Here is a 24518-nt window from a genome sequence, read left to right on the forward strand (position 1 = left end):
ACATAAAAAAATGGCTAAATCGTAAAGGAAAAGTTTAATAAATGTTAGGTAATAATAAGAAGATGAATATAATGGTTTAAGTTGCTTTTGTTCTTGATCTGATATGGAACATGAAAATTTTATATGTTAGCTTATATGATTTTTATGATGATTTGTAAGCTTATGATATTTTCTACAAGGTAAAAAGAGTTTCTTAATGAACTTTATGATGAAAGTATATGCACCTAATTATAATATAAAGTAGTAGTCAACTTAAAGTGATCAGATGTCATCTAGTACTGTTGGTTCGAAGACTTTTACAAATGAGGATAACATTTTACGGGGATATAAAAAAGCAAGGGTCAATTCAGAGTTGAGCATTGATAGTAAGAATAAATTAGATAAGTGTTTAAGATAAAACATGGAGGAGGATGCAATTACTAAATACTTCAATATACTTTTGTGGTTAAGTTCAAAAGTCCTATATTTCATATTATTTTTAGTATTAAAGGCATACACTTGACTAATTTAGTTATTTGAGCACTAGGATATAATATATTTTCTATTCTATTCTTTTCTCTAAGAACATATAAAAATATTATCATTTGGTATTATTTTTTTCTTTTTTTTGACAATTTAGATAGTGAAAGCTCTAATTTGTGTTCAAGATCATATCAAACCTAAAATGACCTATAAGAAGATCTACGATATATTTTAAAAATTTGAACAAAGTATCATCATTTACTCAATATTCATATATACTCATTTCTAACTTGTATACTATTTTTGGTTTTATGGAATTCAATGAAGCAACCATTACATTGAATTGATGTAGATAAAGATGAGAAATCATATAAGTTCAAGAATAATTGATCATATGAAATGTAATTTTATTTGATTAAGCAATTTTTTTCGTAACTCATCATTGATAGCATTTATGCATTTTTTTTTTTTGTAGATGACTTGAATTTTGAACAATTGAAACTTGATCATGGAACAAATGTTCATGGTATAATCTTAATATAATGATGATATGTTCATAAGTGATGTTGAGAAGATACAATGAGAAATTTGAGAATGGATGTATGTGATTTACAAAAAATGCCGTATCACAATAATAAAAGAAATTAGAGGATGTAGTTAAATGAGTAACTCATCCAGAGAAAAATTTGAACGAGGAATTGGGTGAGGTCAATTTGATAGAAAATAAATTATACCAAGAATTAGGCTTAAGGCTTAAGGCTTAAGGCTTAAGGCTTAAGGCTTAAGGCTTAAGGTTAAACAACTCTTGATCAATCTTTACTAGTATGTATATTTGGTTGGCTTTGGAAAAGAATCCCATGCATTAAAAGATGAAGACGTGCGAGCCAATCCAACTCTAGTTAAAAAAAAAAGAATTAAAAAATAGAAAGAAACCTATTTTAGAGAACTCAAGATTGAATTTTCCAAGATTTAACAAAGAATCAACTAGAGATTGGATATACAAAATAGAATGATATTTTGAGGATAAACTATTATTCTTATTCCCCTCTCTCTCTCTCTCGCTCTCTCTCTCTCTCTCTCTCCCCTGAAAAACCTCTCTCCCTGTTATCTCCTAGGAAATTGCGACTTAGGATGGCGACGTCGACGCTATAGTTCGCCGTTTTCTCCTAGTTCTAGTACGTTGTCTATGCGCGGCCCGTCGCGCATAGGCGACGTTTTCACAGTAAGTCTATGGTCATCGTTTCTCTACGATTTTTGGCAGTCGAGAGGAAGACTTTTGATGTGGTAGCTGAAGGAAAAAATATTAGGGTTTATGAGAATGGAAGAGGATTTCGGAAATCTATTTTCTATCAGAAGGAGGACATCAAATGGTTATTGCAGTGCTTTAGGGAGTTCAGATAGTGTAAGGAAGATGGTGCATGGGGAAGGAGCCGAAGGAATAATTTGAGAACTCTCATGATGACGCTCAGCGGTAATATAAATGGCAGGTTTTTGGTTCTTACGGAAAGGAAAGTGGATGCTATGGGAGACGGGAATAGGTATTTATTCTTGAAGGGGATAAGGCGGAAGGTTGGCGGCAGATGATGGAGGCTCTTTATGAGGTGGCTGGAGTGCCGTTGGTTCCGCCTGAGTGGGTAACGAAGAAAAATGTTATTCCAAAGAGGAATGTGGTTATAGCTGTGGAGCCGCTGGTTAATGTGTTTAGATGCCCAGATTGTAAGACGTGTTTGAGGCGAAAATGGTGAAGTGAAGTGGTGCATCGTTCGCTGATCTTGTTGGAGCGGGTCATGGCAATTTAAAATTTAAAAGCAGAAGTGGAAGGGATCACGTGAGGGAGGTTTGGCAGGATGTTCCAGTTGGGTTCAGGAGTAATGGGCCTAAGACGGGTAATGCTTTTGGTCTGAACGGGAAGAGGAGGCTATCTTGGGTTGAAAAGGGTAAATGGGTGGACCAAGCCAACCATAGTTCTCTAAAAGTTAAATCTTCGGTCCCGAAAATGTACCTACCCCCACAGTTGAAATAGAATCGATGGAAGCTAGGGCTCGGGAGGAAATTATATTCGTCGATGAAGGAGAAATGAAGTCGAAGAAGGCAGAAGTCAGAAGTCAGTGTGGCGGAGAATAAATCCGAGAATGAATTAGATTGTTTGAAGGAAGATTCAAATGAGGGGAACAGAATGGAAGTATGCGGGAGGGAAACTGAAGTTTCGGGGAACATAGCGAATAGGGAGAAGGAAAGGAATTTGTATGATATAGTGATTATGGATGATCCCTCCGAGGAGGTCTTGAATGTGACTCCAATCCAGTGTGAGATACTCATTGGCTCCAGTGACCGAATCTGCCTGACATAGGAGGGATACAGGCAACATATGTATTCTGAATGGGTTCAGAGGAACTTCCAAAAGGTCAGTAAATTATTTGGAGTTTCTTTTCTTGGTTTGGAGGACAGAGTACTTAGTTTGATAGAGGAGATTGAAATGAGGTATGTTGAGAAAGGAAAGTGCAAGACTTCGGTGAAAAAAAAGTAAAGAAAGGCAGGGGCAGTGGGAAAGCAGAGAGCTAAGAAGACTACAATGCTCGGTTAATTATGAAGGAAAAAAGAGTGGTGGGAAGGGGGAGAGGATTCTGTCTAGAGATGTTATTCCATGATCGAAATAATTATATCATGGAATGTGAGGGGGCTGAATGATAAGAAGAAAATGAGAGTGATTAAAGGGTGCATTGGCAGATGGAAACCAGATGTGGTGTGTCTTCAAGAAACTAAAATGGAGGAGGTTAACCAGGTTATTATCAGTGATCTTTGGCAGAATAGAAAGGTGAAGTGGGAGTTTCTTCCGGCAGTAGGTGCGGTTGGATGTGTGGTTGTTATGTGGGATGGGGATAAATATAATTGTAGGAGACATAAGTGGGTAGGGTTTTTTGTCATGTTTTTTTGAGCAGGAGGGTGGTGGGGAGCCTTGGGCGTTCTCTGGGGTAAACTGTAGGGGAACTATGGAAGAGAAAAATTAGCTGTGGAATGAACTTCATCAAAGAAAAATTAGATGGGGAGGGAGATGGGTGGTGGAGGGTGATTTTAACATGGTGCTGCATAATAGGGAAAGATCGGGGGGAAACACAAATCAGGGGGAAATAGAGGAGTTTAGGGAGTGGGTGGATATGTTAGAGTTGGTTGATTTGCCACTGGTCTAATGAAAGGGATATCCAAGCTTGGCCGAGAGTCGACCGATTTTCTTATCTTTAATACCTTACCTATGCAGCTTGCAGGGCTTATACAGTAGACGTTGCAGCGACTTGTTTCTGATAATTTCCCCATTTGTCTTAATCCTGATGGCATCAGTTGGGGTCTGGGGCCATTCTGATTGGACAATAAATGGATTGGTTTGGAGAAGTTCAGAAAGTTGGGGGAGGGTGTGTGGAAGTCTAGGAAGGTTAGTTGTACAACCAGTTTTATTTTTGCATCCAAGCTAAAAGCTTTGGAAAATGAGATTAAAATTTGGGCGAGGATATGGACAGCAAGGCCGATATGATGATTAAGAAGAACCTTGAGGAGCTTGCTGCTTTAGACAATTTGGATGTAGATGGGATATTGGATGATAATGGGAAGGAGAGATGAGGTAAGTTGAAGTTTGACTTAGCTTCCAGCATGTCTAGGGAAGTTATTTTGTGGGGACAAAAGGCGAGGGAGAAGTGACTTAAAGGGGGCAATAGGAACACCAAATATTTTCACTGCTTGGCAAACTATAGAAGGAAAAATAACTGCATTGAGGAGATGTGTATTAATGGAGACAGGATTAGTGGCAATGGGGAGCTGAGGCAGAAGTCTAGGGAGTATTTTCATAATCTTTACAGGGAAGGTGGGCAAAGGTCTCGCCTGGATGATTTTTTCTTTAAACATATAAGTGATGCAAGTAGAGCTAGTTTGGAGGTTCCATTTACAGAAGAGGAGCTGTTAATTTGCTTAAAATAATGTAATAGAGATAAGACTCTAGGTCCCGATGATTTTCATATGAGATTCTATCAGGAATTTTGGGAGGTGACTAAGGTTGAGGTGATGGTTGTGTTTCAAGACTTCCATAGATAGGGTTCTTTTATTCAGTCCATCACTACTACTTTGCTGGTGATTATACCGAAAATCGTTGGAGCTAATAACATCAAGAATTTCAGGCCGATTAGTCTTATGGGGAGCCTTTACAAGCTGTTTGCCAAGGTGTTGGCTAGAAGAATGTCTAAGATGCTTGGTGAGGTCATTGGTGAGAATTAAATTGCTTTTGTTGCGGGTAGACAAATTCTTGATGCGGTTATGGTGGCTAATGAAGTTGTAGATGATATGGTGGGGAAGAAAAAAGAGGGTATCATTTCTAAAATTGATATGGAGAATGCCTATGATCATATTTGTTGGGACTTCATTATTTATATGCTCAAAAGACTTAGTTTTGGGGAGAGATGGAGAAAATGGATTATGACTTGTATCTCAACTACTTATGTTGCGGTTTTGGTGAATGGTGGGCCTTCGTTTTTTTTAGAGCATCCAGGGGTCTTAGACAAAGAGACCGTTGTCGCCTCTATTATTCTTTACGGTCATAGAAGCTTTTAGTAGATTGATGGATAGGGCTGGTGAACTTAATCTACTCAGAGGTATACGAGTGGGAAAGGAGGAGTCCGTAGTGAAGGTGTCTCATCTCTTCTTCACGGATGACGCCCTTATCTTTAGTGAATTTGATTTATTTTCCTTGTTGCATTTGAGGTGTATTCTACTGAGTTTTCAGTTGGTGTCCGACTTGAGAATCAATATAAAAAAAATAAAAATGATTAGAATTGGGGATAGAAGGGATGAGCTGGGTTTGGTGGAGGTTTTGGGTTGCAAGGTTAACTTGCTACCAATAAAATATCTTGGTCTTCCTCTTGGTGCAAAATTTAAAGATGCTAACACTTGGGAACCCGTTATTGACATGTTTGAGAGGAGGTTAATGGTTTAGAATAGGAATTTTTTATCTAAAGGGGGAAGGCTGACTTTGACAAAGAGCATATTGTCTAATTTGCCAATTTCTTACCTTTCCATATTAACTATTCTAGCAAATGTTACGAAGAAACTTGAAAGGATCTAATGCAATTTTCTTTGGGGTGATGATGAGGGGAATAGGAGGTATCATTTGGCGAGATAGAGTGAGGTGAAGAAACCTTTAGTGGAGGGGGGTCTTGGCCTTATCTATTGTGATAATGAATTATTCTCTCCATGAAAAATGGTTGTGCGAGGTTTGGCAATGAAAATGGTGAATTGTGGAGGAGGGTTATTGAGGCAAGGTGGGGGAATTGGGAAAGGGATAGGGGTAGAAGGGGAAGATATAAACCACATGGAATGAGTTTTTGGAAGAATATCAGTAAGGGTGGAAGTGGGTTTGTGAATTGTGTCGGCTGGCAGATTGGGAATGGGAGGGGGGTTTGCTTTGGGTGAGGTAGATTGATGGATAAGTTTCCAAACATTTATTCCATTGCTAAAGAGAGAGACATTATGGTGGAGAAAGCATGTGAAGGTGGGGAAAGAAGGGGTAGCTGGAATGTGAGGGTCAATAGACATCTGAAGGATTGGGAAGTGGGTGAATATTGCAATTTGTTGGGCTGTTTGACCAATATTTTACTAAAGGAAACTGGGGACAGCAGACTTTGGAAACTTGACAAGTAGAAGGGCTTCTCGGTAAAGTCTTATTATAATTTGTAACGGCCCCGGAATTTAAATGAAAATGTATATATTGAAAATCTTAAATGTGGAAGCGTAATAAAAATTTTGATTAACATCCCTTACACAATAATAAAAAACGTACTCAAAACATGAAAGAATAAGCTAATTAAAAGAGATACTCGAAATAAAAACTATAAATAGAACTATAAAGTCTTTAGGCGTCTAACTCGCCGTCTTCCTGCGGAACGGGCTCGGAAATCCCGTCTTCCTGATCTGAAATGGTTAAGTAAGGAATGAGTTACACTAGCCCAGTAAAGACATCATACTATTTCACTGTCACATGAGTAAAGGTCGGTAGAAAACAAAAACAACCAATTGAGCATAATTTATAATAAACTCATTTATTAACATAAAAACATTTACTGTCCGTTTACCTCGGTAAGATTCATGAAAATAACATATGAAAACAATAACATTATAACCATCATAAAATCATATCGACTTTGTAACAGAACACATGTCATACTTTTGCACTTCAATAATCAGACAACAAATTTTCTCTTTTATCAGCCTACTAGTATCCATGGGGATCCATAGGAGGTCCCCGCTACACGTGAACCATTAGCATTAATAACCTGATTCCAGGGCCGTTCCCATACCCCGTCCGGTATGAGCGTCAAAACCATAAACCTCAATACCCCGTCTGGTATGAGAGTGAAACGGGCCGTCCTCATACCCCGTCCGGTATGGGCACCAAAACATATAAGGTCTCCATACCCCGTCCGGTATGAGAGACTACGTTCCCGATAGGGTTCTCTACGGACCCAATTCCTTCTACCATCTGTCAGGATATCTAGTCAGGCTGTCCACATTATCCGTTTATCAATTTACATAACATTTTTGCCCTTTTCCTTGGTCTCAATCATCCAATCATACACAAACATGTAAACCAGTAAACTGACATCAAACAAGACAATACAGTATCGGGTAACCATAATAAAAGAAACAATGATTCATGCATACGAGGCCATAAAATAAATATATCAAATATCATACTGCATTTAATACTGAAAAATAGATCAAGCAACTGACCAACAATGTATTAGATTCGGGCTCCATTGGCAACTTCAATCAATTATGCATATCTATAAAGTCACAAAATACCGTTTAATTATTTATTAAACTTTAATGCCGTGATAGGAGGTAGGGTGAGAGATCCTTACTTGTTTCGGAGTCTGAAATCGGCTTTACGGTGCGCCTATGGGCTGTCCCTAAATTCTCCGAATTTTTTCCAGAAAACTGAAATGCACTACTGGTACCTGCACAAGTCCCAAAAAAATCTCAAATCAGACCTAGGGCACCTTTCGGCCAATATCAGAATTCCAGTATGGCGGCTCCGCCATGCTCTAGCGACGGCGCCGCTGCCTGCGACGGCGATCCGCCTCGAGTTGGCCGTTTTCGGCCGAATTCGGCCAAACTTGCATTGATCCCTGCGATAAAACAACTCTATAGCCATCGGTGGGCCAAAAAATACGAAAAACTGAGACTAACCGGCGGCGGTGCTCTCGGGTGCAACGGCTTCTCCGGCGCAAGTCTCGTTTTGATGTTTTGCTCTGGTCAACCTGTAGAGAAAAAGAGAGTGATCACAGTGGTATAAAAATTGCATCGAACGGAGACCGGGAAGGGCCTCATCGGAGGCAAAAACAGAGGGAAGCCGCGGCGGCGACGCTGGACTTCGGCGGTGTTTTTCGACCAATTGGCCGGTGGTTTGGCTCCGATTTGGCCATAAGCGGATTCAGCATTGAAAAACGAGCCAATGGGAGAAAATTTACCTCGTTTGGCGGTCGAAAAATTTTTCGGTGCGGCGGCCGGCTCCTCCGACATCTGGTTCTTCTTTTCCGGCGAGGCACTGGCGGCTAGGGTTTTGTGATCAGGTGTGGGTGAGGTTATTTATACCATTTCCTTTTTAATCTCAACCGTCCATCAAGATTTAATCTGGATCGTCCGATCATAATTTATTTGGGATTAAATCTGGACCGTCCATCGCGATGCAATCTGGGCCGTCCGTGCCTGATTGAATCTGGATCGTCCGTACGCGTGAGATCTGGGCCGTCCGTGCGCACATTTGATCTAGGCCGTCCGTACGCGTGGGAACGGATCTGGGCCGTCCGATCGTGCGCACGTGGATCGCCCACGTGGCCCCGTCCCGCATCAACGTTCCTTGCCATGCGGCGTGTCCTGGTTGGCCGGGACTGCTGACTGGGCTGCTGACGTGACACAACTTTTCTAAATTGCGTTTTGACCTCCAGTTTCCGATTTTTTTTTTCAAAAATACATTCAGAATCCAAATTTTCACCATTTTTTTTCAAAATCAATTTCAATTAAATTCCAAAAATAATTTTACCCTATTTTATCATTATCATTAATTTTATTTTCATTAAATTAAATTAAAACCTTATAAATTAAATATATACAAAATTAAACTAAAATTCTAATATAAATTAAAATAAAATAAAATAAAAATAATAATATTTATTTATTTATTATTTTTTTTTTTTTTGGTGTTACATAATTTCTTGTGTAAAAATAGGGATAATGTTTTGCTGTCAGCACCTTACCTTACAAGCAGATCTGGAGGTCAAAAAGCTCCTCTCAGAATATCTTTTTTTACCTGGGAAGCTGCTAGAGGTAATATTCTTAATATTGATATTTTGAAAAGGAAATACAATATTTTGGTTAACAAATGCTATCTCTGCAAATGTGCTGAGGAATCATGCAATCATCTCTTATTCTATTGCCAGTTTGTTTATAATATTTGGATGACAGTTTATGGTATGCTGGGGTTAAATTGGGTGGGTCAGTGCGGACGCTGTTGATAAAAAGTTACGGTTTGGTTGGGTATATGCAAAAAGAAAAGACAATTGTTTCTTGTTCCAGGGTTGTGTGGAAGAAAAGAAATATGATAGTTTTTGAGAACATAAAAATTGAGTTTGTAAAAATTAGAAATTGATGAGCTAATACTTTTAAATTTATATTATTGAGTCATGACATGAAGGAGTGGAACGATGATCATCAATTATTTGATTGATATGTAAATTTATTTTGTATGTGGACGGTAATCTTTTAATTTTATTTAAATATACGTTAAATAAAATATATAAAAAAAAAAAATGCGTGAGACTGATAATAAAAATATATTCTTAAAAATATTAAATAATTATTATGTAAAATACTGACATGTTAATATTCTTATTACGTAAAAAATAAAAAAAAATATACTTATTATTCGAAGACTAAAAGCGTGAAATACTTTTTAAAAAAAATCATGGAATTATATCCTTAATATGACCTAAGTAACCACTCCATGAAATGCTTACCTAATGACATCAAAAAAAGAAATCCACCTGTTTCTTTGTTTTTATTTTTATTTTTATTTTTATTTTTGTTTTTCCAATTTTAAGTGGATTTCACCTGTTTCAAATAACCCGTTAAAAAAATGTTCTTCCATTTCACAGTGTCACTGAAAGGGGAAGAAAGCACAAAGAATCATAACCATTACAGGCAGAGAAGAGAACGAAAGAGAAAGTTAATCAGAAAAATCCATGAATTATTTATTTCTTTAACGTCGATTATTTACACAATTCGTCGTTGTCTCTCTTCGTCAGCAGGCTCCGGATTCCATGGCTGACCAATCGGAGTCATCTCCTCTGGTGGCTCCCTTGCCGATCACAGAGCCCAACGAGATCGACCTCGAAGCTGGCCCTGCCGATCAAATTCAGTGTCGAATTTGCCTCGAAACTGACGGTACTCAACTCCGATACTCTTTAATTCCAATTTTACTGCTCCGATTTTTCTAAATTCTCCTTTCTCTTATTTCCCGATAATTTTCTAGCATTTTTCCTGTTTGTGTGCCCAGACAGTAGCCGAAATTTGAAATGTTCAAGTAACGAAAGTTATTACTATGGTGTAGGATTTCTAGTTTCTTAGAGGGTTAAGTAAAACAAACATAGAGAGAAGCTCTTCTCCCTCTGTATATTCTCATCTCATACAACTTTCTGGAAGCTGCTAATTTTAGAAGTTGTATCTCCAGAATGATGGATTTTTTTTTCCTCTTTGAAAAGAGAATTGTGGATTTTCCATTTCCTTCTTCCCCGCAAAATTCAGTGCTGTGTGGTGTTGGCTCCAGACCTTGTTCGGCTGCGGAAAGATTTCAGATTGCTGAAAGGACAAGTTTAGTTCTATATTTGTGTTTGATGTAGGACAAATAAGGTTGATTTGTCCAATTAAGAATTTGGTGATAAAAATCACACCTAGGGTTTATTAGGCATCGCATCTAAGAATTCTTAAGCATTATACTTAAGAGTTTGATTGCATTACAAAATTAAATTAAGAAACTCTCAAAATAGTATTGAAAAACCAAATTTTCTCCCAATAAATGAAATTATGAAGATATTTATAGTAATTTTTAAGTAAAATTTCTTAAATAGAATTAAATTAAGAAATATTAAACTGGTAGAATTAGGAATATTAGTCCTAATACAAATACAAAATATACTAATAAGAACAAAATCTTAAGTTACTGAAACTATAAAATTGCTCTTTAATAATATAGATTCCTAAAATATTATATTAATTTTACATTCAATATAATTACAATTTCTAAACTATTTATGAAAATTTAGTGTTACTCTATTTTGCATCATTCTCTTTTGGTTGGAAAAAACTCGTTTGCTAGTTTTGAAGTGGCAAATGGTGGTAAACCTTAACATTCGAGGTTTTCCATAAAAATTTAACAACCTTTGTGTTCGGTTGTTCTTGACAATATCCAAAATAATAGAAATGCATAATTATTTAGAATTGTTAAATCTTGATAGGAGGATAAAAGAAACATGTTGACCAATTAGTATGTCAAATCCTTTGTTGCATGGAACTTTCATAGAGTTGACTCTTGGGAAAAAATTTCGAGCAATAGGAAGGCAAAGTGATTCTTCTTGCCCATTCATAGAGTTGGCTCTTGGGGAAAGATCTTGAGCAATAGGAAGACATATTCATCATCCTCGTAGGATACATAGCCATCATTTCTTTCTTGCACGTCCTACTTTTCTTTCATTCCAACATGCAAGTTATTCTTTGATGGACATTCATTTATGTGCCCACATTATCCACATCTAAAGCAAACAACTTCCTTACCTTAGAAAGAGTTTTGGAATTTGATTTGATACATTCTTCAGCTCACTTTTTGATTCAAATGTATCATTAAGAGTGGATTATAAGATTAGGGACACAATGTTTATTGAGATTGGATATTTCACATATTCTTTCACATCAAGAGTTGCTTGGTTAGGTTGTGCTATAGTTGCAGGAGTTTGTCGAATTAACTCCCTTTCAATATCAACTCTTAATCCTGCCTTGAATTGAAATGCTGCTTCAAATATCATCTTCGATCCACCAATTAACTATGAATTTTTAATCCCTTAAACTTCTGTATATACTGAGTTATTGTTATGTTTCCCTGAACTAAAGTGTAAGCACGGTCACATACCTTGTCAAAATAGTTGGGGGGTAGATAATGTTAACGAAGAATAGTTTTCATTCATCCCATGTTTCAATTGTTGCTTGTCTCCTTCTTGTTATATTTTCATCAATAGTATACCACCATATTTTTGCAAGTTCAACTAATTTCATCTTGGCAAAATCAAACTCTTCACACATCTGACATGTCATGCTAGTTGAAGTATTCTTCAATTGAATTAAACCAATCAAAAAAGAAATCGAAATCTCTTCTTCCAACAAAATCAGGAGTTTCGACCTTTACCCTCTTGGTAATATCTCTAACATTATCTTCAATGTGTCTACAATCGGCAGCCTGTGCACTTCTACATTTTGAATTGGTTGACATACTTGTGCTGCATGTAAGTGTCTCAGTTCTTCCAAGACCGCATTTATTGCATTTTGCAGTGTTTCAAATCTATTATTAGTGGTTGCCTCGCATACCTCTAGTTTAGTACTTAATCCAGCATCAATCACCATTGTTGAAGTTTATTTTTTCTTAGAAAGGTCTGTTTAAAGTGGGAATGAGTCAAATGAGCCAAAACAGAACAGATTGCAGGAGGTTTACTTGCAGCAGGCGGCGCATGGGCTTCATGCTCTCGCTTTCAATCACTGGAGGACAGCAGCTATTTGGCAGTCAGCTTAAGTGGAGGTGTTGGTCTCAGATTGGAAGCTGGGTTTAGGACACGACGATGCAGAAGTTTGGATTTGCAAGAAACAGTAGCTGTGGAGTTTGCGCCAGTGCGCGTGGTGTTTTTAGTGGAGTTCTGCAATGAGGCTTTGGGGATCAGCCAATCGGAACCTTATGGAGTTGGTGGTAATGGTGGTGTCGATTACCTCTGGGTGGTGGCTGGTGAACGGTACTGGCAGCTGTTTTAGGGTTTATGTAATTTTTCTTTTTGTCATTTCTTTTTCAAATGAGTTTGGGACATTTTTGGTGTAGTGTTTTGAAATTTTGGTGCAGAATTCCTTTAGCAGTGATACCTAATTGAGGCAGGAAAAATAGAGTTGACTTGTCCAATTAGGGGTTTGGAGATAAAAAGCCTGGACATCTAGGTATCAATGTTTAAGAGTTTAATTGCATCATAGAACCAAAATATTGAGAAATTCTCAAAATATTATTGAATAGCTGAATTCCCCCAATAGGTAAAATTCAAAAGTTATTTATAATGATTTTAAAGTAACTTTTGTAAACAGAATTAAACTAAAAAATAGTAAACTAGTTGAATTAGGAATACTATTTCTAAAACAAATAGGAAACATGCTAATAAGAAGAAAATCCTAAATTACTAAACTATAATAATACTACTCAATAATATAGACTTTTAAATAGTATAGTACTTTTACATTTAATACAATTAAAATTTCGTAAGTATTTAAGAAGTTTAGTGCTAGTCCATTCTGCATCAGTGTTTTACACTTTTTTCGATTTTGGAGTGTTGTAAGCAAATTCAACTAAGATATCTTAAATGCATTTCGGGATGTGCATTAGAAAGATTTGGTTAGCAGATTTTGTTTAATTTGATATGACAATTCTCCAACCTGAAGCAAAGGAAGAACAGAGATGTCAACATGCTATTGTGGGTAAAGGCAGAATAACAAGAGTAAAAGAAATAAAAACCACCGAAGCTATAGTTAGTAAAGGTAGGAAGATATAACACATGCTTCTACTGATCTACATGCTCGGTCTTCTAGATTTTATCCTACTCATAAAATGAAAAGTTAGTGATTCTCTGATAGCCATTAAGTTTATGCTTCATAGTTGAGTAGGATCTATCTCCGCCTATTATTATGCTTCTCATGTCTCATATCTGTTATGCTCAGGTAGGGATTTTATTGCACCGTGCAAGTGCAAAGGGACATCAAAATATGTACACCGGGAGTGCTTGGATCATTGGCGAGCTGTGAAGGTATGGGTTTGATATCTGTTTTTCTGATTCTATATTTGGTATCTAGTGTACAGTTGTTATACTGTGTACCTTGGTCAGTTATACTTCTGCAGCTCCCTTGTCACTTGATTCTGAACTTATTCCATTTTAGTTGACATGACTAGATGTTTTTAGAGGTTATTAGATATTCATGTTGCTAGGACTTCTGGATGCAAATATGAGCTTCAAATGCATGTCTATGTTGTGATTTTGATAATATATTGGTCCTATCAGCAAGTTATAATCTCAAGCATCAGATTCTATATATGCAACATATCCTTGTGAAAAGAAACTATCCAGCCATTTTTTTATAGAAAAAGAAGTATTTTAAAGACAAGAAAAGATAGAGTACAATGACGGAGGATAATATATCCTCCTAGAGCCTCTTAGTAGAACTACAAATCATAGTTACAACTGAATCCAACAAAAATCAGTCTATAAATTTGCTAGTAACTTGCTTGCTAATTTATAAACAGGCTAGCTTGGTGGTTTGCCTTAATGGAGACTTTGCTTAGATACTGTCGCAGATATCAGTCTTCTTTTTTTGTGCTGCTTAATTACACATTTCATTGTAGATGTAACTGTTACCTTAGTCTCCTAGATGATAAATTTAGAGTTAGGATCACTGCATTGTCCAAAATTTGATGTTGACTGAATGAATTTGGTATTGCTTACTGTATTTGGATGTTGCTGCTCTTCTTTCTCTGTCTCTGTGAACAACTCAGGTAATGTTTTACAAGTGGTTCATTGTGTTCATTACATAAAAGAAGATTTGATCCCAAAGGACAGAAGCTTTCTGGGAGGGAGTTGGTTCTGGGTGGTTTATGCCAAATGAATGAGAAATTTATAAACATCATTTGCGGGGTTTTCGATTTTCATTTAAGTGTTTTTTAACTTTATTTGACACACTATAATATATTATTCTTAGTTTTTTTCCAGGAAGGGTTTGCATTTGCTCATTGCACAACCTGTAAGGCCCCTTACCATCTGAGGGTGCATGTTGCTGCTGATAGGAAATGGCGGACCTTGAAATTTCGCTTCTTTGTTACTAGAGACATTCTATCTATTTTTCTTGCTGTCCAGCTTGTAAGTATAATTTTTTATTCTCCATATGCAGTTTGTTGCATTGTTTTGAGAATCATATAATTTGTGATTCAAATTTCGGTTTGGTTCAATTTCAAGATAATTTGAATTGTTTAGATAAATTGCAATCTATTAAGAATAATAGGTTTATCATACGATTCAATAATGGATTGCAGAAATCGAATTGAATGGTACTTAAATCATGCCCGATACAATCTGGTTGGATCTAAAATATATAGAAAATAAAAATAAAATGAAATATATTCTTTAACTTTTAGGATGATTTTGACATGAGTTGAAAAAGAGGCAAATAATCTTTTTGAATAAAAAAGAAGACTTCCCATTTTTTTCTACGCTATTTTCTTTGAAAACAAGTACTCTTTTTAGTTGTCTACTTTATTACTTGTCTAAGATTTAATTGTGAAAGAAAATTGTAAGTATTTTTGTTTGAATAGTAGATATTCATGATAGCAAAATCTGATTTATGAACTATGTTCTTATTCACAATTCTTGATTGAAAAAAAGAAATAGAATTTTGATTCACAATATGAATCTCGATTCAACAACTTGTGAAATGTTGCTTTATGAACTATTGCTTGGTTTTTATCATTTCTGTATTTGGACTTTCTTTTGACTATTAATAACAACCTGTGAAATCTGAGTTATGACCCTAGTTGTAGGGGTACAATTTAATCCTATGAGCTCCTCTTTGCAAGAGGAAAAAGATACCACTAAGACAACAGCTTGGTTTTTTCATTTCTGTATTTGGACTTTCTTTCGACTATTAGTATTTTCATCATTTATATATGTACTTATTACATATTCTTATTCATCTAGTATCTATTGATTCAGGTAATAGCTTCATTGGGGTATTTGGTGTATTTAGTCGATGGTTACCAGCAGTCCTGGCTTCGCCATGCTTGGGGTTTTGACAGCGAGCTTAGTTTCTACTATCTATGTGGTAAAATCTTGAGAACCTTAAGTAGTTCTCTTTTCTGTGATTCTCATAACTAATGTTCTGTGTGGTGCCTTTCTGTGTTTCTCATAATCAATGTTCTTTTGTGGTGCCTTTTCTTGAACATTAATCATAGTAGAACTCATAGCTTGAACCATCATTAGTATGCACTTGGGCTTAATATCTTTATACCTTGTTTAAAAAAGAGCTAAGTTGTGTATTCCCAGATGTTTTCTAAATGGAATGCTGGACCAACTAAACAAGTTGCTGATGCAGAAAGCGAACAAGCAATTTAGGATGGAGTGTTTTTTGTATTACAAAGTATTTTTATGATATTTATGTAATTTTTCTATTTTCATCTGTTCTTATATTGTATAGATTATTTAGGACATATTAACTAAAGCTAGGAATAATATGATTTTATCATTTTCATTTTTCTTAAGATGAAATGGCACCTTTTGGTACGCATTTGATTGGTCAGAAAGTGGTGGTCCAGGGAGGTGGCAACCACAAGTTGCCAATGTGTGCCACCTCCCATTGGACAAACGTTGATGGAAATCTCAAGTTGCCAACTTGTTTTGTTGGGTGCTTCTTTCTTGCACATTCATCGTAGTAGAAAACATATCTTGTGTCATCATTAGTACGAATAGGGGCATGAACTCGCTTAGATATCTTCATGTCTTGTTAACAAAATAGTAAAGCTGTGTATTACCATATGTTTTTCTAACTGGAATGTTGTACGTATTAAACATTTTGCTAGTGCAGAACAGGAAGAAGCTAAGATAGAATTTTTTTAGTATTAGAAAGTATTTTTATATGTAATTTTTCTTTTTTAATTCGTTTTTACTTATTAGACTATTTAGGAAATTTAGCCAACCTTAGGAATTATTTTGATTGTACCATCCTTTTTTTTCATTTTTCTTAAAATCAGGTGGCATTTTGTGCTACACTTTTGATTGATCCAAAAATAGTGGACCAAGTTGCCTTTTCTTGCACATTCATCACAGTAGAACATGTATCTTGCATCATAATTAATATGCGTAGGCGTATGAACTAGATTGTGTATTACCATACATTCTTCTATTTGGAATGCTGTACCTATTAAACATACTGCTGATGAGAATGGGAACAAGCTAATATGGAATGTTTTTAGTATTAGAAATTATTTTGTAATCTTTATGTAAATTTTTCTATTTTCCTGTGTTTTTAGATTATGTAGGCTATTTAATACATAGTAGCTAAACTTGGGAAACATTTTGATCTTTTCTTTTTTGCTTTTTTTCTCATTTTTCTTAAGATCAAGTGGCACCTTCTGCTACACTTTTGATTGATCCAAAAATAGTGGATGAAAGAGGGGGCAACCAGAAGTTGCCTTTTTCTTGCACATTCATTATAATAGAATGTATATCTTGAATCATCGTTGATATGCATATGAGCATTGACTAAGTTGTCTGTTACCAGATAATTTTTCTAAGAGGAATTCTGTAACTATATGCTTGTTGCTGATGCAGAACGAGAAGAAGCTAAGATGAAAATTTAGTATTATAAAATATTTCTATAATGTTTGTAACTTTTCTATTTTCATATGTTTTTTATGTTATATAGACTATTAGGACGTATTAGTTGAAATTAGGAATTATTTTAATTTTCTTTTTCTGTTCATTATTCTTAAGACGAGTTGGCACTTTGCTACACTTTCAATTAGTCAAAAAATGTTGGACCAAGGAGGTTGCCACGGCAAGTTTCCAACTTGTATCATCTCCTGTAGGACAAAGATAATGACAATCTCAAGTGTCTAACTTGCACTTTTGAAACCCTTTTTTGTCGATATAAAGATATTTGATGTAGTGAGGATGATATTGTTATTGGAATAGAATTGAAGCACTTTTTTATGTAAATTTTGGTTTCTCTCCCTCTCTTCAATCCTTTTCTCTTCCTTTGTTCCTCTTTTTGCTCTCCCTTTCTCCTCATCTTTCTCTTTTCTCTTTCTCTCAGTGTCTTCTCTTTCTAGCTTAAACTTTGCTAAAACAATGCTGACATTGGGGATCCTATGCACCAACAATAATGATGATGATGATGATGCTGATAATAATAATAATTATTATTAATTATTATTTTGGTTACTACTGTTGTTTAGAATTAATTATTTCTAGTTTTAGGTACTTGAATATTTTTTTTATGTTTAATGGGTCTTTTATATGTTTGTATATGGTAGTATGTATCGAATAAATTTTGTCTGGTCGTTAAAGTTGACCAAGTTTAGGAAGATAAATTTAGGTAGTTGTAGCAGTTATTCATAAGCAGCGTAGCAGTTTCTATGGCAAACTGTCCCTAAAAATTGTGAAAAATAGTCTACAGAAAGTCAGAAAAATAAGTTCAGAAAGTCAGGTAGTTACAGCAGCAATATTTTCTTTATTTTACTGCTGCAGCAAAATTGCTAGCAGCTTCTAAGTTACTTCTTCTTTGCTTACTTTGATAGAGTTCTGTAACTACATATATATAGAGAGATATTTGCCTCTATCATAGAAGAGTTATGAACTAGAAGAACAAGAAGCTCTAGTACCAATTAATATGGGACGAAAAGAATGTCGGAGGAAGAAAGAGGTAATAGCCAGAAAATGGTAGGAAAAGAAGAGGTCGTGGATCATAAAGTTTTAGTAACTATCAAAATTCATCCATCACAGGCATATCTAAAGGATTAACAATGTTAGTCTTTTATATATTTCTCAAATGTAAACTAAGTCCTAATCATGGCAGGAATCTAAATAATATTTCTAATGATTAATTTCCTAGATAACCTAAAAAATTCAAGTATATAAAATTTTAAATATTATAATTTTAATTAAATTCCTTAATATTACAATTTTTTCATTTTTGATTTCTTTATGTTCTCAATGAGGCCATCTGAACTGGTCCTTCCCTGCAGCATTTATAAAATTGTATATTGTTGATTTGTGCTGAAAAGCACAGGTTAGGGGCCAGCTTTTGCATCTAAATCTCAGAGAGAAAAGACCAGAATGGTTCATATGCATAAATATCAATTTTAACATTTTGCTAAATGCTTAATTGTAGTAGACATTATGAATCTTGGCATTGGAGAAACTGAAATGACCCAGAAAAAGAGAGAGCTTGATCATTTGGCTAACAGTTGTAACAAGATTGGCCTTGTTCATGCTTAAAGTTCATCCTCTACCATGCATCTTTAGTCATTTGTGTGACAATTCCCATTTTCATCACTTTTGGTTCTTGTTGGTTTCCATTGTTCTTCTTAGCCAATTAATTTGTTGGGTTGCTATGCATAGCCAATCAATTTCTTGTGGAGTTTTAACAATCTTCTTGCTCTTGATTAATTTTGCTGGTCTGGTGTTTCTATTTGCTAAATTTTTAAACCTTGCCTCAATTATTCATACTGCTTTCTGGGTTTTAATTAACGATATTGTGGAGTACAGGAGCTCTGTTATTTTTCGCTTTACTGGGGCTATCCGGATGCTTCATTACATGTTATGATCGAAGAGTACGCAATGATCTAGCCCAGCCCTGTCGAGAATTATGTCTTTGTTGCTGTCAGCCTGGGTATGATCGACTCCACTGTTTTTCCCCCTCTATTTACTTGGTGTTTTATTCCTAATCTTTTGCTGAGTTGATACCCATGAAGTGATTCATACTGCCTTTTGCTGTTTCTTTGACCATTACGACAATCCTGATGTGCTAGGAAAACTACTCAGTTACTAAATTAGACATTTACTACCATTTCCATTTTTGTTTTGTTTTCTTATTTTTGTGATTGTCTTAGTTTTAGTCTGTGTCATTATTGCTGTTGTTATCATCAGTGTTATATAGTAGAGTGATTTAGAAATGTTTCAGAAGTTATAGGAGCTTAACTGTCTCTATTTCTGATAGTTTTCATCATCTATTCCCATCTTTTTCTTTTTGGTGTTAGGTTGTCCATGTTTTTATCTTGGTTGAAATAAATGAATATTCCTTTTATATTGACTATTTCCTGATCTAGCAATATTATATGTTTTTTCTTGCATGACGAGGTAGACATACTGGGCCAGAGAGGGTTGACATGCATGGACAATCTAGTGTAATATGTGCAAAGTTACAGCATTTACAAATTTCATCATAATAAGGTTTTGAAGTGGTTAGATTCATGAGAGTAGCATTTTCTTTTCTTGCTGAAGATGAGAATAGAAAATTTAAAGAACCACATGAGGTCAACAAGAATAAAATGGGAGAAAAAGAGAAAAGGTTGAGAACTGAATGAACAAACATGCAACATAGCTTTTCATAAGCCTTTTGTAATGCAATTAAAGAATTATGTCAACTTCCATTGAATAGCCCTTGGATTACCAAAAAGGTTTTGTCTGCATCATTGGATGTGAAACCAAAATTTTTTGTGTAATCACCATTTAGAAAGAATAAAATCATCAATCACAATGTAGTTTAGGTAAATTAGTTGTAGGTTTTTGTCTTTTAGGTATAACTACAGCTGGATCTATTCTTTTTGTTTTCAAATTAAAAACTCAGTCACTATAGAACAAGCATGTTTTGTCAATTTCAGTCTAATTTTTTAAACAATGTTAATAACTAGTGAAATATACATTGTGTGTCACTAACATGACTGTGATAATAAAAGAAACAGATAATTTGTTTGGAAAAATACAAAAAAATAAAGATTATAGCTTTTATGCCAAAGAAGAAGCTAAATGAGAGTGTAAAATAAACTGAAAGTTTGCACAGGGACATGTTGTATAATAAATAATTTAAAAATAATATTTTAATTTATGGAAGGACAATACTGATATTTTTGGAAAATTATGACCCAAGTTGTAATAATACCAAAACATCAAGGACCTCTTATAATTTACCCTTCTATTTTTTATTGAAAGAATAAGAATAATTACATTTTGTTGTAATTTTGGCTTCTTTTGTTGTTTTTGTTGGTATCAAAATCAATAAAAAATAAGAAATATTGGAAAAGTTAGGATTCTTAAGACCCTGGCCAATATATCCTCTCAGAAAGAAAGATCCTCCTTGATATCAAGAATAGTTTTCCTCTCGTACAAAGAGAACCTTATAATTTTTGTTAGTTTAATTTTTCTTCCAGACTTGACTGTGTGACTTCGTCTTTGGACTCCGTGGAAACATCTACCCGTAATCCTTTTTTACAATTCTTTGCCCATCATCCCTGAAATTGAAATTTGACCTTCACTATGTCCTCTTGGAAGGAAAATGCTCCCTCTGAACTTATAACCTCTGTTTTGACCACAGTACTCAATTGGATAAACACAGTGGTCTGCTAAAAGTCAAGAGTCCCAATGAGAGTTTATCACCTTATTTGTATGTGATTTGGTTGCTGTTCTGACTATAACTGTTGCCTGTTTCTCTATTGTTATGCAGCATTAAGGTTATGAAATAGTCTCTGCTGTGCTTAAATTTATTCATCTGTAGCAGTTAATTTTAGTAAACATCAGAGAGATAACAGTAGGAAAATCCTCTTTATGATATCTCTATTTCTACCCATACACAGATCCTAAATTAGGGATCAATCTACTGCATAAGGATTTTTGAGGAGGTACCCACTTCTTGGTGCCACATGGATGCTGTTGTTGGAATGCAAATGCTAGGATTTTTAGACACTGTTTAATCCAAAATTACAGCTGGGACGAAGTGGTGTTTTAAGTGTTTAAGCTTCTTTGTTGGGCAAGGCACAAGATTGTCTAGGGGTATCTTGTCAATCCTACAATGGGATCAAGCTGCTACATTGTTTTCTAGTTAATTTCTCTCTTTGTTTTTCATCTGTTATTTCTCAGATCATACCATATCCTTGCACTATGTATGTTCTTCCTTTCTAAGAAATATATTTTTCTGTACCAGAAGGCTACTTCATTATCATACCATGTGCATTCATTTAATTATACCTTAACCTTGCATTTCTATAGTCTCTGTGTTGTGAAGTGTAGACCATTCTTTTCTGAGATGTTAATAGCGTAGAATGAAGCCAATGTCCTTCCTAGTACTAGATTATTGGGCAGCTGATGTTATGAACTGTCTTGAAGCAGTTTCAGTTTAGAAGAATGATATTATATACATGCATACTTGCCACGAATGGAGGCCTATGTTACTTTTAGTGTAAATTATATGGAGGTCGTTAAGGTTGAGTGTAGTTATAAATGGATTTTTTATTCTTCGAAAATAATGACTTATTGTCTAGATAATAAACATATAAAGTTCATTTCAGTTCAATCTTTTGACAGCTATTAAATAATATGTTTTTAAAGGTTATTTGAATATATGTCGTGCTATACATGTAACTATGTAATATAAAATAGAAATACAACAAGCAATTCTACTAAAAAAAATACAAATAAAATGATGATTTTAGCTTATATAATGAGGAAGCTAAGAACTGAAAGTGTATAAGAATATATATTGTATAAATAAGTAACTAAGAACAGGTAAATTTATGAAATTAGTAGTTGTTATTTTGAGAAACAACGAACCTGGTTATAATTATATTCTAGCATCAAAAAGGCCATCTATGTAATTTCTCTTTCATTTAAGTACAGGAACCTACATTTACTGTTTGTTCATGGGATGGAATTAAAATCTTATCTTCGACATTCCATTGAAAGAGATTGATGCAGATCAACAAAAACTTATACTTCTTTTCGTTTTTGTTATTCTTGTAGAATCTGTGCAGATTGCCATTTACCTGGGACTCTTTGTATGTGGACAGACTGTACCACATGCTTTGAAAGTTGTGCTAGCACAGCCACTGAATGTGGTTGCTTAGGAGGTGCTGGTGAAGCAGGGTTACCATTACTGTTTATAATGGCATTAATTATGCTGGGATTATTTACAGTAATTGGTATATTCTACAGTGTTTTGGTAGCAACGATGGTTGGTCAACGTATTTGGCAGCGGCATTATCACATACTGGCAAAACGGATGCTAACAAAAGTGAGTCTACAAAATTTTGTGAATGTACTGCATAGTATCAATTTACTGTCCATGATGGGATGCCAAAAAGATGCCTATTAGGCCTAATTGCTTGCACTAGCATGAAATTGGGGTCTTTGAAAAGACAAAGTTAGCTAACTAAAGAGAATAAGATCCAATGAGCATACTCATGCATTCAGGAAGTATCCATTGGACTTCAGACGTATCTGATTTCCAAATTCACATGAAACATGCCTATATTAGGTTTGGTAGATCAATGTTTTTTGGCTATATTTGGAATACTATAGAGGTTTTGTAAAAATCATTTGCAAATCCAAACTTAGTTTTATTAGAAGATGAGGAAAATTATGAAATTTCACACAAAATTCTATATAAGATAGTTTTTATATTTTAATAGAATTTATATCAGTTCTTAGTTAAACTAAGGTTATGTTTGGAACAAATTCAAAAATTTTATGGAATTATTTTGCAAATAGATATTTAGTTTAACAAGGAGAGGATGTAATCTTATTAGGGTGATTAAAAAAATTAATCTTATAAAGAGTTCTATGTTGAATTGGAATAGGTGGAATCTAGAATATATTTTTCCAGTTCAACATGAAATTTCATATGGTGTTATTTTTTAAAATGTTGGGAAGATTTTCTTGTTTTTTTGTTTTCTGATTGAATTGACTGTAGATTTGCAGGAAGATTATTTTGTATAATGTGTGCATTCTGATGTAGTATTACATTTTTAATAATAATTTAATAAAAATGTGAGTTAGCGAATAAAATTTATGGGAAGAGATTTTTCTCAAACTATAAGTGGAAGTGTGATACGAGATAACTTACCGTTATATAGAATAATTTTTCATATTTGTAAATGAATTTCTCAAAATTTCTGATTTTATTCTACACATTCTTTGTATATGTTTATTTTATTCTTGCTCTTCTGAGTCGATTCATTTTGCTTCCTGGAGGAAAACAAAGGCCATAGCTTTAGCATGTTATTTATTTAGGCTTCTGAATTGACTCCTTGCTGCATCTTTCCTGTGGGTATGGTCATGGCTATCTATTTTGTCGTAATTCAATTTCTTTATGGGTTTCTGAATTTTATATATTGTTTTAGGAATACGTCGTTGAGGATGTTGACGGTGAGAGTACAGGATCTGACTGGTCTCCTCCTCCTCTGCCACCTGAACATGTTCAGCAGTTGAAAACCCTGGGCCTCCTATGAATTGGTAAGTCAGGTTCCATCTTGACATCAATTACTAGTGTGGAAATCCACTGGCTCCATATTTTTGGTTGCTCAGTCCTTATTATAAGCCTTTAGATTGTGATGTAATTCAGAAATAATATTATGCCACTAACGAGTAAAGAAAATTGGCCAAAATATTGTTCGACTATACTTTATAATCTTAGAAAGTTAACTGTAAGAAATTCTTGAAAATCCTCCTCTTTCTTCTTCTTTTTTTAATATAATGTAATTGTTATTATTCCTTCCCAGGGGACAATACAGTAACTCAACTTGAGTTGTGTTATATACAGTTACTCTTTGATGATGGTGTAATACATCTGGGTAGTTAATAGTGGATCCCGGTAGGAAGACAGTTTGGTTAAGTAGTTCTCCAATTGAGCTTGACAAGGCTATGCTTTTTTATAAAAGTTCACGAATTGAATTTCAATTTTATATTTCATTAAACTGGCTAAACTTGAAATGGAAAATTTTGGATTTTAGGGTGAGCTTATTGTAGAAGTGTTTAAAAGAGTTGGTATAAAATGGTCCATCTAAGCAGGCATTAGAGTCTTTGTTTTTTGTTTCCTTTTTCTTTCTTGTAGTTATATATATATAAATATAAATATATAAAGAGTTGAAGTCCAAATATTTAGGGTCGAGTAAATGGTATGTTAACATTTTA

The 24518-nt window shown here is 34.8% G+C and overlaps 2 protein-coding genes across 3 annotated transcripts; both read left to right on the top strand.

Moving 5' to 3' along the window:
- Positions 1-1720: 1720 nt before the first annotated feature.
- LOC110825680 (RING/FYVE/PHD zinc finger superfamily protein) lies at positions 1721-24193 on the top strand. 2 transcript variants are annotated; one of them, XM_088206625.1, is made up of 10 exons: positions 1721-6153; positions 8729-8826; positions 9654-9942; positions 12241-12548; positions 13513-13598; positions 14556-14702; positions 15552-15660; positions 19104-19227; positions 22350-22620; positions 23729-24193. In XM_088206625.1, exons 4-10 carry the CDS (start codon positions 12461-12463, stop codon positions 23834-23836), a joined length of 933 nt encoding a protein of 310 aa, XP_088062751.1. In that variant the 5' UTR covers positions 1721-6153; positions 8729-8826; positions 9654-9942; positions 12241-12460; the 3' UTR covers positions 23837-24193. The 2 variants fall into 2 exon arrangements, with proteins under 2 accessions (XP_088062751.1, XP_088062750.1); XM_088206624.1 differs by lacking the exon at positions 12241-12548 and having other exon boundaries at positions 5784-6153.
- LOC148253461 (uncharacterized) lies at positions 5063-5437 on the top strand. The gene has a single exon (XM_088223383.1). The coding sequence runs from the start codon at positions 5063-5065 to the stop codon at positions 5435-5437; it is 375 nt and encodes a 124-aa protein (XP_088079509.1).
- Positions 24194-24518: the final 325 nt, after the last annotated feature.

This window comes from Carica papaya, chromosome 6 (assembly GCF_054855325.1).
Source record: "Carica papaya isolate Zhongbai chromosome 6, ASM5485532v1, whole genome shotgun sequence".
Classification (NCBI taxonomy): domain Eukaryota; kingdom Viridiplantae; phylum Streptophyta; class Magnoliopsida; order Brassicales; family Caricaceae; genus Carica; species Carica papaya.

Bases quoted from the DNA above. Each gene is read 5' to 3' on its own strand.
- LOC148253461 (XM_088223383.1), top strand. From the start codon at position 5,063: ATGGATAGGGCTGGTGAACTTAATCTACTCAGAGGTATACGAGTGGGA.
- LOC110825680 (XM_088206624.1), top strand. From the start codon at position 9,819: ATGGCTGACCAATCGGAGTCATCTCCTCTGGTGGCTCCCTTGCCGATC. The intron at 14,703-15,551 runs GTAAGTATAATT...CTATTGATTCAG, and splicing joins TTTTTCTTGCTGTCCAGCTT to GTAATAGCTTCATTGGGGTA. The intron at 19,228-22,349 runs GTATGATCGACT...TTATTCTTGTAG, and splicing joins CTTTGTTGCTGTCAGCCTGG to AATCTGTGCAGATTGCCATT.